General features: G+C 38.9%; 1 protein-coding gene across 3 annotated transcripts; it reads right to left on the minus strand.

Annotated features, from left to right (window-relative positions):
• Positions 1-5,947: 5,947 nt before the first annotated feature.
• patz1 (POZ/BTB and AT hook containing zinc finger 1) lies at positions 5,948-15,043 on the minus strand. Of its 3 annotated transcripts, XM_079884577.1 has the most exons (6): positions 12,435-15,043; positions 12,283-12,346; positions 10,566-10,737; positions 10,082-10,243; positions 8,235-8,444; positions 5,948-6,548 (listed from the first exon to the last, which is right to left on the minus strand). In XM_079884577.1, exons 1-6 carry the CDS (start codon positions 13,607-13,609, stop codon positions 6,085-6,087), a joined length of 2,247 nt encoding a protein of 748 aa, XP_079740703.1. In that variant the 5' UTR covers positions 13,610-15,043; the 3' UTR covers positions 5,948-6,084. The 3 variants fall into 3 exon arrangements, with proteins under 3 accessions (XP_079740703.1, XP_079740704.1, XP_079740705.1); XM_079884578.1 differs by lacking the exon at positions 8,235-8,444; XM_079884579.1 differs by lacking the exons at positions 8,235-8,444; positions 10,082-10,243 and having other exon boundaries at positions 5,949-6,548.
• Positions 15,044-15,051: the final 8 nt, after the last annotated feature.

Below are 15,051 nucleotides of genomic sequence, written 5' to 3' on the forward strand. Positions count from 1 at the left end.
AAACCGACTTGAATTACTTATTTGATTAATCCATTAATAATGCATTAATGTCTCACATTACTGAGATAGATATTAGATATTGCCAACCATAGACCTAACTGCTCAGAAATGAAGAAAATATGTTCCTTTATCTTGATTCCCATCAGGGAAGAAAAACGAAACCTTTATTTGTAGTTTTGTTAGCACATTTGATACAGGAGATGAGTTCAGATAACACTTAGGCAAGTTGACATTGGCAGCGTCATTGAGGGTGTGCAGTTATAACAATTCTGCTGAATGTTTCTCCTTAAGGTCAATGTGACTCAGCAACACCCTTACGGCGAACCCCTGATGCTTTTCTATGGCAACAGAGAGCTTTAGTTCATAGTAAACACATGATTCTTGCTAGTGTTTAGAACAGATTAACAGGACTATTCAGCTAAATCTAGTTGTTTATTTCTGCAAGATTATCTGCACAAATGGGCAAATATACTTAAAGTCCTGCATGCCTACTTTGAAGGTGTCACGCTGAGGCTTGGACTCAGTGACCTGAACTGAGGTAAAACTCAAACAGGTTTATTTGCAGATATGGCAGGAACACATTGCATGAGCAGGTAAGAGATGATACTTGAGTTCCTTAGATGAAATAGGCTTTTATTATTAACTTTCAGTCTTTGCCTTACAGAACCGTTAGAGCACACACACAGGAGGGAACTACACTATTACAAGGGATGACATGAAATCAACTTGAATGAGGTAAAAGCAGTAAGTAGTCTGTAGCATCAGATGATGTCAGAACCATGACTAAGGGAGTGTGTGTGCTCTATATAGTGCTGGTGATGAGGGCTAGATGAGTTTCAGGTGTGTGTGGTTAGGTGCCAGGGGGGATGATGGGAAATGCAGTCCGTGACATAAGGGACATAAAACTGTTTTAGCTGACCTTAAGTAATATAGTTCTGTTCTCTGCTAGACTGTTAAAAAGCCTAGAAATATTGAAGTTGTAAATTGTCATATAATACTACATTCATATAATACAACAAACCTTGTGAGGCCTGTTTTTTTGCCAAAGATTTTTGGATACTGCGAAATGGATTAGCTATTTAAGGATCATGAAACCCCTCTCTTTCATACAGTTTTGATGTGTCAGTAGTTGATGGCTAACCAACCCCCTGCAGCCAGAGTCTTGCCCTGGCAGCGTTGTGGGGAAATCCCCAAATGCAACACAGCCAAAGTTTTACACCACGGAAACAAACATTTGCAACACATGAACGCCTCTCTCATCTATTACTTGATCTCACAGTTTGACACGTCTGTCATAGGAGAGCACCACATGCTGTCATGAACAATTAAGACAGCATCTTCTCATGGGATAGGAAAATATGAGACACCGACGTGTCATCGCAGTATTATAGTGTATTGCCATGTCACCACGTGTGACAACGACACACGATGCAGATTTTAAACCCAGAAGCTCAAAATTAACCAGTTTTAAAACTAACAGATGCTAACATTGTCTTCAATGGTGTTCAACACACATAACTCTGTTAGTTTAGAGTTTCATGACCCTTTTAGCAAAGGGCCAAAAAAGCAAAAGTGGGAGTTTTTGTTATACTGTGTGTTAAATACAAATATATATATACATATATATATTCTACCTAGTACCCACAGTATTAATGTTTTAAACAAATGGTTTCCTGTATCTCTAACTATGGTTTTATACAAATGTGTTTTTTAATATACAGAGATTGAGTACCCAAAATGACGAGTACCCATTTTTATTCTATATGTTGTTGTTGTTGTTCTTTTTTTTGCTTTCAAATCAATTGGGACACTGCAATTTTTTTTTAATAAACATTTTTCAAAATATAAAAGATGCATACTAGTGGATTGTGCAAATGAGTGTGAATGCATAGGCTAAACACTTTTAACATTTAAATGACTAAAAGACTTCAACAGAAGTGCAAATTTAAGGAAGTAAAACATTCAATGGAAGAATACACATTTAAAGAATTGAAACACTTCAACAGAAAGTCAAACATTTAAATAACTTAAAAGAAGTGCAATGTACTATATGTAGTAATGGCATATATTTACTGAAGTTCCCTTAGATTATCATTTTTCTCTGTCAGTTATAATTGTTATAATGACACAATCATGTCAATAGATGGCGTCGATGAGCTAAAGAATTAGTTTAGAAGTTCATTCTAACAGAAATATCCATTCTGTTGAGGCTTGAATACAACAGAGAAAAAAATGTCAACTTTACACTGAGTACTTTTGTGTTGGATAGGTTTTGGGCTAACAACTGGGTAGGCATCACCTGTAAGTACTCGTTCTCATTAGCTAATACTTACCCAGAGCCAGAGGTGGACAAAGTAGGCTACACAACATCCTTACTTGAGCGAAAGTACACTACTGGTCAAATATTACTCCATTACAAGTAAAAGTTGTTGCATTGTTGTATGTAATACTTACAGTACCTTATGCCTCTGAATCTACGCCTGCCTACCTACCCTCAATATAAAATGTATTTCTAGAACACAGTTCCAGTCGTGGGATTGAATGTGAGATTAAATAAGTGCACTCAATAACGTACACAATGGTTTCGGACACCCAAATGAGTGTTCCCTCAGATAGTGCCCTATTTAAAGGTTTTTTTGGCTTTTAGTATGAATATGTTAGCCTTACTGTTAAGCTAGTGTGCTCGAAAACTATGACAAAATTCGCATTTAAAAGACCAAACCCAACGCTGAAAATGAAAATCAGGTTGATGTCAGAAACCAACATCAGATTGACATTAATCTCCAACGTTGGACAGACGTTGAAAATGAAAATCGGGTTGACGTCAGAAACTAACATCAGTCGGGTTCTGACGCCAAACCGACTTTATTTTCCAACCAAAATGCAACCCCTGCAACCAAAATCATCCCCTGCCTGACGTTACTACTTTCTACTCACTGACCTTGACAGAATTGTAGTGGAGTAAAAAGTACGATCTTTGTCTTTCAAATGTAGTGAAGTTAAACTAAAAAGTTTCCAGAAAAAAGACAGATACAGATACTCAGTACAGATACTCAAAAAGTGTACTTAAGTACAGTACTCAAGTAAATGTACTTTGTTACTGTCCAGTGTCCACCTCTGTATTTACCCTTGTCCTCTAGTCAACCTCCTCTAAGTTATTTGGACTTCTGAGTGCAGTACTGAGGGTGAGAGATTAATCTATAATTTCACATTTTTTCTGGATAATATATCCCATTTAATAAAGCAAACTGATTGGTTCACACACAAATTTCTACTTTATATAAGTTTAATTGTTCATTTAAATGATTTCATTAATCTACTGAAATTGGTCTATCCACCTTTTCAAATCTCACCAAGTGTGACTGCATTTTCTGAGTATGCACTCAGGCACACATTTTCTATAAACTGCTGTTTAGCATTTAATCAATACAAAATAAGGAGCTGCAATATTACACATGAATTAAATTAGTTTATGGTGTTAGTTGATCTGAGGGTCATGTGCTGCCTGAAGCTGGAATTGTTCAATGGTAGAATATGGATAATAATATAGATGTGGAATTCGTGTCAATTAATTTTTTCAATCAGACAGTAGTAAACAGTTTGGCTTTGGAATCTTCATCATGACAGCAGTCATGTCAATGCAAATATTCATGCTTGCTGAAAGTGTGCACAAATATTAGCAATATGAAAAGCATAATTTTACTTTTCCATTACATTTTTGACCTACACATACAGTATAATGTATATCATGTTATGATTAGATCAATGTGACCAGTCATAAAGTATTAAATAATAATAAAAACTACACTATTGTTTTTACAGCAGGTTGCCAAAGTCGTGCAGTTTTTACCACAAAATAATTATGTGTTCTGAAGTGCTCATCACAAGAAAGAAAATTCTCAAATACAGTTTTATTTTATACCCATCTCTGTACCAAATAGACAGAGACACAAAAACAGTGTACAAAAACAAACATCAATAGAAAAGTATGCTTATATCCAAATGTCAAAAAATTGATCAACGTTGTGACATAAATTGCAGAGAAACAACAATTTGTCAGAAAACAAAAGGGTAGAATACCAAACATGTACACTTTTCTATGTGCATGTCTTTATACAAAAGTGTCAATGCAACTCTGTTTGTATATGGTTTTTATAAGATAGGTCCTTTAAATGACAGATTTTTCCTACCCATCGCTGTTCACAATCAGTATTGGGAAGGCACTTTGCAACATACAAATATACAAATACACAAGCAAGAAAACAAAACCAAAAAAAAATGTTTCCAGTGATGTAATAAGCCAAAACACCATACAAGACGAACAAATAACAACAATAAAATAACTGAACAATTCCTTACAACTTCAAATTTGTAAAATAAATAAGGGCTTCAAATATTCAGATCACACTTATTGGGCAGACAATGATTTTTACTATTAGAAACGTTAAATTCCAATCAATTAACAGATGTTATGATCTGATATTAGCAGTGATTAGTCGGCTGCACAATAAAAGCATTAAGTCGAACAAGTAAACATGGTAATAAAATGTGTACTCGTTTTGCAAAAAAAGAAAATACTTTTTTTTTGTGTGTGTACATAATGTCATTGATAGCATAAATCATGAGTGACCGCTTGCAACACCTCTGCATTATTATTCAAACTGCCATTCCAAATACTCCAAATAAGTTCACGGTACATTATACTAATAATCTGCAGGGTAAAATAAGGAAAGGTAACCAACATTAACACTGCATTTAGAGTAAGAGGAACAGGCAAACACCAAACACACACCCAAATACTTGCATAATAATAAAGACACAACAAAAGTATGGATTTGTCAGTATCGACTTAAAACAATTCTCTTAAAACATACTCTTCCAAAAAAAAAAAACAAAAAAAAAAACATTCATTCAACAAGGCCAAGGGAAGTACCTACCTATATACAAGAATCCTGTTCACATAAACTAACATAAATGGCCATACATATATACATATTTGTATGTATATATATATATATATATATATGAATGTTACACGTCATGTATAGTGACTTTTAAGTTAAGCAGGAATGTACTGAACAACTTAGAAAATCTCTGATATATTAAAAAAAAAAAAAAAGATTAGAAAGCCCTCTGTTTATATTACATTCTAGAGATAAAAGACATTGGAGAGACTGCAGCATTCACACGTGTACACACACATATACGTCATCACTCTCACGCTGTCCTCCTGTCGGCTGCATGATTCAAGAAGAAAATAGCACGTTGCAACAAAACTCAATATATACCTTTTCGTAAAGGAGACTTGGACACCGGTATCAATAAGTTAATAAAATATATTCTTTGCTTCTTGCTATATCTTACAGTGAAACCTGAAATTGGTCCCTGTTGGACATTTAAAACTGACATACTTTTTGTGACCCAAAACAAATCGGTCTCAGAACTATCTCAATGATAAAACAAAGAAACAAACCACAAAAAAAAAAAAAAACAATTAATGAGATAACAGCCATTATTGGCCTGAAGTTTTAAAGGATTTAAATATTTATCAAAGTAATTCATAAAGGAAAAGACTAAAACGTTTAAGTTGCTGTAGGTTTTCTGTCATTGGACTAGAACAGTTGCACAGATGACTCCATCTCAGTGTTTTCTGATTGTAAAAACTTGCTCACTGTGTAAGTCTGGACACGAATAACCTAGAGGTACATTCTGAAAACGTTTAGGGCATCAGTTTGTCTTTTAAAGTGAACATCATCCTCAAACCACCCATCTGGAAGCAGAAAAGCATACATGTCAAAAGTAAGATTTTTTTGTTTTCCAGGATAGACCTATGAAATTGAGGATTTGTCAACAGTGGAATAAACAGATTAGCTGCTTCACACCAAGATGGAATCGAAATGGCATCCATAATAGCAAAGTCAAATTAATAACAAACATAACAGTGAGAAATGCAAAAAAAAGAAAAAGAAAACAAAAGTAGTCTACATATGGCGTCAAGGAGAATGAAACAACAGACTAAACTCGCAGTTATCAAAAGTTTGGTTGTCCAATAAGGTTATAAGAAATGGTTGTATTTCAAAGGGGTCATTTCTCCCCTAAACCCATTCCACTGCTGCCCATCTCAGAGTCCACTAGTGAAGAGGCAAAGGCTGACTGGACGATCTGAAAACCAAAAGATTCAAGAAGTGACATGTTCTGTTGGGGGGAAAAGGGCGAGCCGAGATCACCGAGACCGGAGCCGGCCGCAGCGCGTTTCTTGTGAACCCGGTGATGGTGCTTGTTGAGGTAAGACTTTGTGCGGAAAGTCTGGCCGCATTCGCCACAGGCAAACTTCTTTTCGTGGTCTGTTTTTTGAATGTCTTTGGATCCCCCCGGCGAGGTCACGATGTCTTCAGGTTGGCCGTTGAAGATGAAAGACGTCACCTCCATTTCTTCTCCCTCAACTTTGTGTTCAGCCTTGAGGTCCGTTCCGTTGGAAAGGTCACCGAAAACCGCATCTGATCCATCAGAATCCTGATGAGGGCATTTCCCAGCATTCTCCTGTCCGTCTGAGGTAAACACAGAGTGGGGAAGGGGATATCAGGGAAGGAGGGGGACAGAGAGAAATATAGGAAGAGAGAAGGAGCCTCACATTAAGCAAAATGTCTACAAATAAAAAGATTTCCTTTATACCTGAACCCTCATGACCACAAAAACTACATGTGAGAACTTGTTTGTGTTCAAAGCTACTTGCTATCTGTTGGCCATCTATTACTGATCATTATATTGCAGCTTTTGTGCTTTTATACTTTCTGTAATAAGGAAAATTGCATCCTATTTTGCACAATAATATCTTAATATGTCAGATTACTCAGTTCACCGAGTACCTCTACGCTGTACAGCAGTGGCACAAATGCTTAGTTTACGAGCAAAAAGGACAAATTCCTTTTGTTTTCAAGATGTAAATATGAAAAACGCCATTTGAACGCATACTGAATTTTATAGTGTCAATTTATATTGATCTTAAAGGGATAGTTCATTCCAAACCTGTATGAATTTCTTTCTTATTTGGAACACAAAGGAAGATATTTTTCAAAACTCTGGTAACCAAACAACATTGGAGCCCATTGACCTCCACATTTCTCAAAAATATATTATTTTATGTTCCACAAAAGAAAGTAAGTCATACAGTTTGGAATAACGTGGGGGTGAGTATGTAAGGGTTAATGCCCGATGAGGTGTCCATTGTCAGGTATTAATGGACGACGGCGAGGCGTGAACCGTCTGACGCGCAGCGGAGGTCCATTAATACCTGACAATGGACACCTCGAAGGGCATTAACCTGCTTATACCATGGTCACTTGCCAAATAACACATTTTTAAAACATTAGTTTATATTTTAATTAGTTTTACAATCGAAATCTAAAGTTTTTACAAACAATAACTTGGTTTCCCTGGTTACGCCTGACGGTTTATTTACTAGGTGTCCTCTATCACTTTTTAATGGACACCCTGCAGCCAATCAGAATATTCACCCAGACCATGGTATAAATGATGACAGAATCTTCTTTTTTGAGTGAAATATCCCATTAAAAATTGTGAGAATTCACTACCACAAATTAGACATGCACATTTAGAGTCCTAAATCTCTACTCTGCTCTGAATGATCAGTGCTCACTGCTCAGCTTTTCTTACATGCATGTAAATGAAATTTAGCCTTAACAAGCTAACTCGTTCTCCTGGCTACTAACAACAGAGTGACACTTGAGAGCATGAGACCTTAGAGATCATTTCTGATTGGCAGAGAAGCACCCTATTTGGGGGGGAAATTAGTCATTACAGAGTCTTATGACCAACCAGGCTCCAGGCAAGTCCATTCCACTATTTTGATTTACAAATCAAATTCCAGTCGGATACAGGACATTTTATATACATAAAAGGACACCCGGGACACTAAGATTAAATACAGTCCAGTTCTTCTAAAGTATCAATTATAGACAAAAGAGGTCAGAAGTGGGTGCTGTTAAGGCAAATGGATGAAAATTAAGCAGCGCTGAGGCCCACCAGACAAAAAAGCATGAGCAAAATACAGACCAAGCCAATTATTAGGTAAGAACTGAAATCAGACCAATATTTTAATAATAAGGTCAATGGTGCTTTGGAGATATTTGCACCAGGCTTATCAGTTACAACATCCAGACATCCACAGTTCTTTGGCTCACCACATTGCCACCCTCCTAACAGCTCGTACTGACCTGTAAGAGGTCCATGAAGTGGAAACCCTGGTGCTCCAGAAGAGCGGCACTCCCAGAAATAGGGAGTTGGACCTGGTTTGCCCAGGAGCAGCTCAGGCTGCAGGCCCAGGGCCGGAGGCACAGGCTGGGGTAGAACTGGCCCAGTTAGCCCCCGAAAAGACCCCTCTGTCTCAGGAAAGGTAACCAGGAGTCGGCGACTGGTGCAAAGGTCTACACCGCCAGTAACCGCCCCAAGAGGTAAAGGTAGAGGAAAAGACAGAGGCCAATGGGGACAATTCGTAGTCAATACAGTCAGATGACCACTAGCTTCACATCAGTTCAGAAACTATGAAAATTGTTTGTTCAAAGCTAAAATGACAAAAATAAATTTTAAATAAATTTGAATGAATCTTTTTCTTTCATTACATGCCAAGCCAGCAGCTCAATGACACTGTTGGGAGTCATACTATAATGACAATTCTGTACTGATGTAAAGTTAATGACGCCTTTCTGATGTATTTCTGCATTACTTTTCGCATATTATCTGCCAAAACCTTAAAGCTTGTATTACAAGATCAAAATAATTTTTCTTCCACCTATTTTAGTCGATCTACATAGTAGTTAGCATCTATAACCCACTTAAAACAAAACATTTAATGTACAAATTCTAGGACACTTAGTCCTTTAAAAAAAAAAAAAAAAGCTGACACCATATTGTCCCCCATCATGTCCAATAAGGATATTACCCAATCACAAGCTGCTAGATTTTATGGCAATAAATGTTTGAAAAAGGTCCATTAAATCCACAGAAACAATGCACAGCGTGTACATGTGCACTTATATGTGGACATGCATGAATGAAGGCTCAAAAAACGCTTGCATTATGCCAGCACTTGATGGAGATGATAGTAAGCGACACACAGAATGGGACACGTGGCCATGCTAAATTGGTCAGCCGCAATGTAAGTGACTAGCAGACAAATCTGATTGATAGAGCTGCAACTATTATTTCATTTATGCCCTAAATCAACTAGGCCTATCTCTCTAACTGCAGTTTATTTAAACTAACACTACCACAGAAACTTCAAATAAATCTATTTAGGTTTCTTTTCATATTTTGCCTGTAAATCAAATATTGGCCTGGTTTCACAGACAGGGCTTAGATTAAGCCAGGATTAGGCCTTAGTTCAATTAAGACATTTAAGTAGCTTTTATAGACGTGCCTTAAAAAAAACATTACTGGTGAGCATCTTGAGACAAAACAATGACACTTGACATATTTTCAGATATGTCAGTGCAAGTTGCTTTCAGTTAAAACAGCTCAAACATGCAATTTAGTCTGGGACCAGCTTAAGCCTCGTCTGTGAAACCTTTAAAGAAGCTTAAATCACTTGAATAACAAACTTTGAATTTACGTCCGGCAGCCTCTATTATCATAAAAAACCTTGATGTCTGCAAAACAACAAGGACTGCATACATATACAATACTCCATCAGATATCATTACATCTGCGCATTTTGGTTGCCGTTTTACAAAACTCACTTGAGATAAAGAAACTCTTCCTTAACTTTCCTCATAAAAAGTGAAAGCACAACCCATACTTTCAGCAACAAACATCCTTTCTCATCCACTGAGAGAAAAGTCCTGAAAGATGGTGCAAGATAAATCAGAAAGGCCAAATTTTGGACAACACATCCCTGATTCGCTGCAAAGTAATGTTGCAATAAAGATGAAAGATGTGCAGCGCTACAATCTGTGTTTTGCGGGTGAGTTTTTATGCAAGCAGATGCAGCATCTGATAAGCAGCAGTGAAAAAGACAGCAAGTGAGCGAGCAACAATTTGACGCTGTGGGGAGAGGCTAGCTTGCCTTCCACTGCGCACTGGCGTCCTGAGTGGTAGGGGGCGCCGTTGTGCATCTGTGGTCTGTTGGTGCGTGGTTCAGGGAACTGATGTGCTGCAGAGGAAGGGAGCATGGACGAGCTGTGGTGCGTTTTTACGTGCACCTTTAAGTAGGAGGCAGTAGAAAAACCTGAGACCATCGGAAGAACAAGTAAAAAAATAAAATAAAATAAATAAAATAAAAAAACAGAACAATACTCAGTCTGATTAATCAGATTTTCAGAAGAAAAATATAAAGTATAAGCCACAAACCTTTTCAGTACTACTATGTAAAACTTGAGCTTTTTCCCCAGTTTTCTGTATTTATAATTAAGCCAATCAGTTTTTGAGAGCCTAAACTAACTTACGAAGGATGGTGTCAGTGGCAATAAAAACATGGATCATTAGCTGGGTATTATGTACACACAAGTTTTTATTAAATTAGTTATTTTCAATGCATAGTTGACCAGTACCTTTGTTGCATATTCCACAGTAGTTATGAGGTCCTTCACTGTGTTTTTTCAAGTGGTCGGTCATGTAGGCAGCACGGAGGAATTTCCCACACACTTGACATGGTATCTTATCTTCATGGCATGCCAGGTGCGACCTCAGGCGATCTCGTGTTGCGAAGGATGCGTTGCAAATCTGAGACATTTCAAGATATGGTTTATAAGCATTTTCCGAGAGATAATTTTTGTTCGAGTGTTGTCGCAAACATAAGGGTGATTTAAAGGAGGAATTTACTAAATTCTACCATCATTCACTCCCGTGCCATTCTAAACCGGAGTTTCTTTGTTGCATTTAATACAGAAGGTGATTTTTTTAAGAACATCTTGGCCACTCTTGTCCATATAATGAATGCGAATGAGACCTTGGCTGTCAAGCTCCAAAAAAGGTATTTTGATTACAGTACAGCTTTGTGTGAAGAACAAACTCAAATTTTAAAGTCACCATGAAACCAAAATGGACTTTTGCAGTTTATTATAAATGATTTATCCATAATCCATGTGATTTTGTAATCTTTGATTTAATTTTTTTTTACTTCCACTCCCCCTCGCAATGACATCTCTACTCTGAAGATGTGCAGCAGCACAAAGACTGGCCTATAATCCATCACTTAAATGAGATCACAGCAATTTGCAAATTACAACAAATCCAATCAATGCTTGATGGACAAAATCATTCCCCTCCCTGCTCATTCGAGAAGCCATTTCACTCGGATATATGTCACAGTAGGATAGGAAAATTATCACAATTTTGGTTTCATGTTGACTTTAGGTCATTATTCACTAATTCACTGCAGCAAGTTGCTAACCACTGTGCCCATCAGTGTGTTTACATGCACTTTAAAAGCGATAGTTCACCCAAAAATTTAAATTCTTTCATTAATTGTTCAAGACTTTTATTTATCGTCAGAACACACACACACAAAAAATATTTTCACAAGGAGATCTTAAACCGAATTCATATGAATTGAGTCCAGATTTTCTGAAGAGACACAAAAGCTTTTAACGATGACCAGATTTAATTTAGTCTTTTATTCACATATAAACATTCATCAACACACACATCAGTTGTGGTAAACGGAAGCTCAATCACGCTTGCTTGACGTGGAAACCAATGAGGTTCATTCTCTTGTGTGTTACGCAGCACGTTTGAGCTTCCGCAAGAACCAATGAGGTTCATTCTCGTGTGTTACACATCACGTTTGAGCTTCCGCAAGAACCAATGAGGTTCATTCTCGTGTGTTACACATCACGTTTGAGCTTCCGCAAGAACCAATGAGGTTCATTCTCGTGTGTTACACATCACGTTTGAGCTTCCGCAAGAACCAATGAGGTTTGTTCCCGCGCTTCAAGCAAGTACGGGTGAACTTATGTTCCCTGAACAATTTTAATATGCAAATAAAAGCCTAAATTCAATCTGTTCATCATATAAAGCGATGCCTTGTGTTTCTCACACAAAATGTTAAGCTTTCATTTAGCTTCATAAGTTGTATGGACCATATTTAAGATGTTTTATGGTGCTTTCTGTTGTTTTGAAGCATGACAGTCGCAGTCCACAGTCATTTGTTATGGAAAAGAGTTGCTGGAATATGATTCAGAAATTCACCTTTTGTGTCCCATGGATTAAACAAAACCTTACAGATTCAGAACAACATAAGAATGAGAAAATAATAGTATTTCTTACCTGACACTTGTGAGGTCTCTCTGTGGTGTGCACCTGTTTAATATGTCCATTCAGATGGTCTGGCCTGCAAAAACATCACACAAACCATTTATGATGCCAAATACATTTAAACGAATGATATAATAAATGTACCTATAAAAGACTGCAGTCACCTGGAGAAGCCCTTCCCGCAGCTTTGACAGACATACGGCTTACCCACCGAGCCGTCGTGAGAGCGCACATGGTAAGACATCCTATCCTTGCGTTTGAAGCGCAGCCCGCACACCGGGCACGCATACGGTTTCTCGCCCGAATGTGACAGCTTGTGCCGGTTCAGGTGGTAGACGTCTCGGAAGACCTTCCCGCATAAATCACACGCGACGTGTCGTCTCGTCCTCTCGCGCTTACGGTTGTCCGACGGCAGTCCGTTTTCCTGAAACCTCGCCTGGGAATGATTGATCATCGTCGGGCCGTCCACTGCGACCAGCTCCGCTCCGCTGCTCACACCGCCGGTGAACGTCCCGTGCTGAGTCTCGTGGTTTCTCAACTGCACGTCGTCGGGAAAAATCTTGCCACAAACCCCGCACGAGAAAAGGCCCCCGTCTTCGTTTTGAGCAGTGCTGTTATTGTAGGAGATCGGCTCTGTTGTGGGCTCTTTTTTGGGTCTTCCTCTGCTTCGCTTGGAGCCGTCGCTGTTGAGGTGGCTGCTGGGAAACTCCAACGGGGAAACCGCTAAGTGATCGGCCGCTTGTGCTCCGGGCTGCGAGCTGTTACTCGGCTGCGTCGGATCAGCACCGTCGCTGTCATTGTTGTCGGTAAACACGGCGCCGTTGGACACGCTTCCGTTTGACATGTCCACGGGCAGGGGGTATGACAGCTGCTCCGCGGCCCTGAACAGGCTGTGCTCGCCTCCTCGAGGCGGAGGCACGAGGATTTGCACGTTGGATTGTTTGATGACCTCCTGACAGATCTCGATGACAGATCGCATGAGCAGAAACTTCGCCGCGGTCATCAGCTCCGGGAAGCACTCCAGGCGCACCACGATCTTGGAGGTGTACGCGAAGTCCAGGATGTCTCGGAAAACTTTGGGACTGATCGTGTGCATCTCCAGCTCCTTGCCTTGGCCGTCGTCTTCCGTCTGACAACTGAACACCGACTCGAAATACTCGCTGCACGCCGCCAACACCGCCTTGTGCGCGGGGAAGCTCTCCTCTCCGACGCGCAAGATAACATCACAAAACCTGCCTCCATCTTTTCTCTGGCTGTTGAGGTTGTGTAGCATCTCGGCGCTGTGTTTGCTCACCTGGTACGTGTAGGAGGAATTCCACGGCTGTTCTGTCTTCTCCATACCGCCTTCATTCAACAACCGAGCCTAACGCACACGACGGAAGAGGTAGACGAACACAAACGGATGGCAAACACCCAATAAACAGAAGCATTCAGCAGCGACCACCACTCCTCGCCTTTTTAGCATCTAACATGTTAGCAGGGGGAAAAATGGCAGCCCCCCAGCTTCCTGTGAACTTTGACCTTTGTTTGAAGGGAGGGGGGTGTCGTCCGCGTTTAATATTTTCGGTTTTAACTGTTTAATCCATTACTTTAATTCAAAGAGAAAGCGCCAGTACTATTCACACACCGAAACTGAAGTTTGCTGGATGCATGTTGTCCGTCTTCCTGGTTCGCAGCGTTATGAATTCATATCCTTGTTTTCCAGTGAGCCCCCTCCCCCAAATGTACGCCAGACACTGAATACATGACAGCAGACTGCCTCTTTCTCTCTTTTAGACACTGTAACCACTCAGAAAAAATATAGCCTACTGTAAACAAACGAAATTCAAGTGACCAGGGAACTCTTTTGAACGGACACTAGCCCTAGAGAGCTGCTCTCCTGACTGGTAATGAACAGATCAATCATAAAGACACAATAGAGAAATTAAATTGTTGTGGATTGTAACACTGGCTTTAATCTATGCGTTTGGCAATCAAATCCTTTAGGGAAACATGACATTTAAAAAATGCTTTACATTTTTGACCAAAAGCATACACTGCTCCTTGGGTGGACTTCTTCCTCTTTAAATAGAGCATGTTTATTCAGTTATTCTGATTTTTTTTTTTTTTTTTCAACTCATACTTGCAATAATTTTTTTCTTCATTTTTAAGTTTATTCTCACGCTATTGTATCGATGCAATTTGTCTATTTCTGGCTGCCTTTTAGTTTCAGTTAATGCATCACCCAACTGAAAAGCCCCATACAGGACAAAACAATATTGTGCAGGAAAGAAAAACAACACCTGGCCAAGCGTCCATGAGATAGACTACTGAAGTATGGCAAGGGGAGTGTGGCTTGAACCAAATGTGCAAAGATTAAATTTTACAATGTTCACCGTAAAACATTTGGAATTTAGAAAATATACTTGGCAAGATTAGACAAACATGACTGTCCAGTTACACTGAAATATAATGAACTGGGGCATAACAGCAGAGAACACTGCAATAGACCTATCAATTAAATGCAGAGGTTTCCCCCCCCTCCTACTCAACCATCTGAAAAGTACACTTTTGCCAGGCAGACAATTTATACCTTGAAATCAATGAGTCATAAATGCATTTATGTGAATGATTTTTTTTTATTTAATTTTTTATATTTATTAACTATTTGTGCTTAAATTAATAGCACATTACTTAATTGCCAACCCCTGCCACCCTAAAACAAATGTGATTCAGAGCAGTGCTTCTCATACATTGACTAAGAAGACCAGCTAGAGGAAGGATGGGAGGGTTTTTTCTTAA

The sequence above is a fragment of the Squalius cephalus genome (assembly GCF_949319135.1).
Source record: "Squalius cephalus genome assembly, chromosome: 10".
NCBI classification, from domain to species: domain Eukaryota; kingdom Metazoa; phylum Chordata; class Actinopteri; order Cypriniformes; family Leuciscidae; genus Squalius; species Squalius cephalus.

Bases quoted from the DNA above. Each gene is read 5' to 3' on its own strand.
- patz1 (XM_079884577.1), bottom strand. From the start codon at position 13,609: ATGGAGAAGACAGAACAGCCGTGGAATTCCTCCTACACGTACCAGGTG. The intron at 10,738-12,282 runs GTAAGAAATACT...GAAATGTCTCAG, and splicing joins AGAGACCTCACAAGTGTCAG to ATTTGCAACGCATCCTTCGC. The intron at 10,244-10,565 runs GTACTGGTCAAC...CGATGGTCTCAG, and splicing joins CTGTGGAATATGCAACAAAG to GTTTTTCTACTGCCTCCTAC.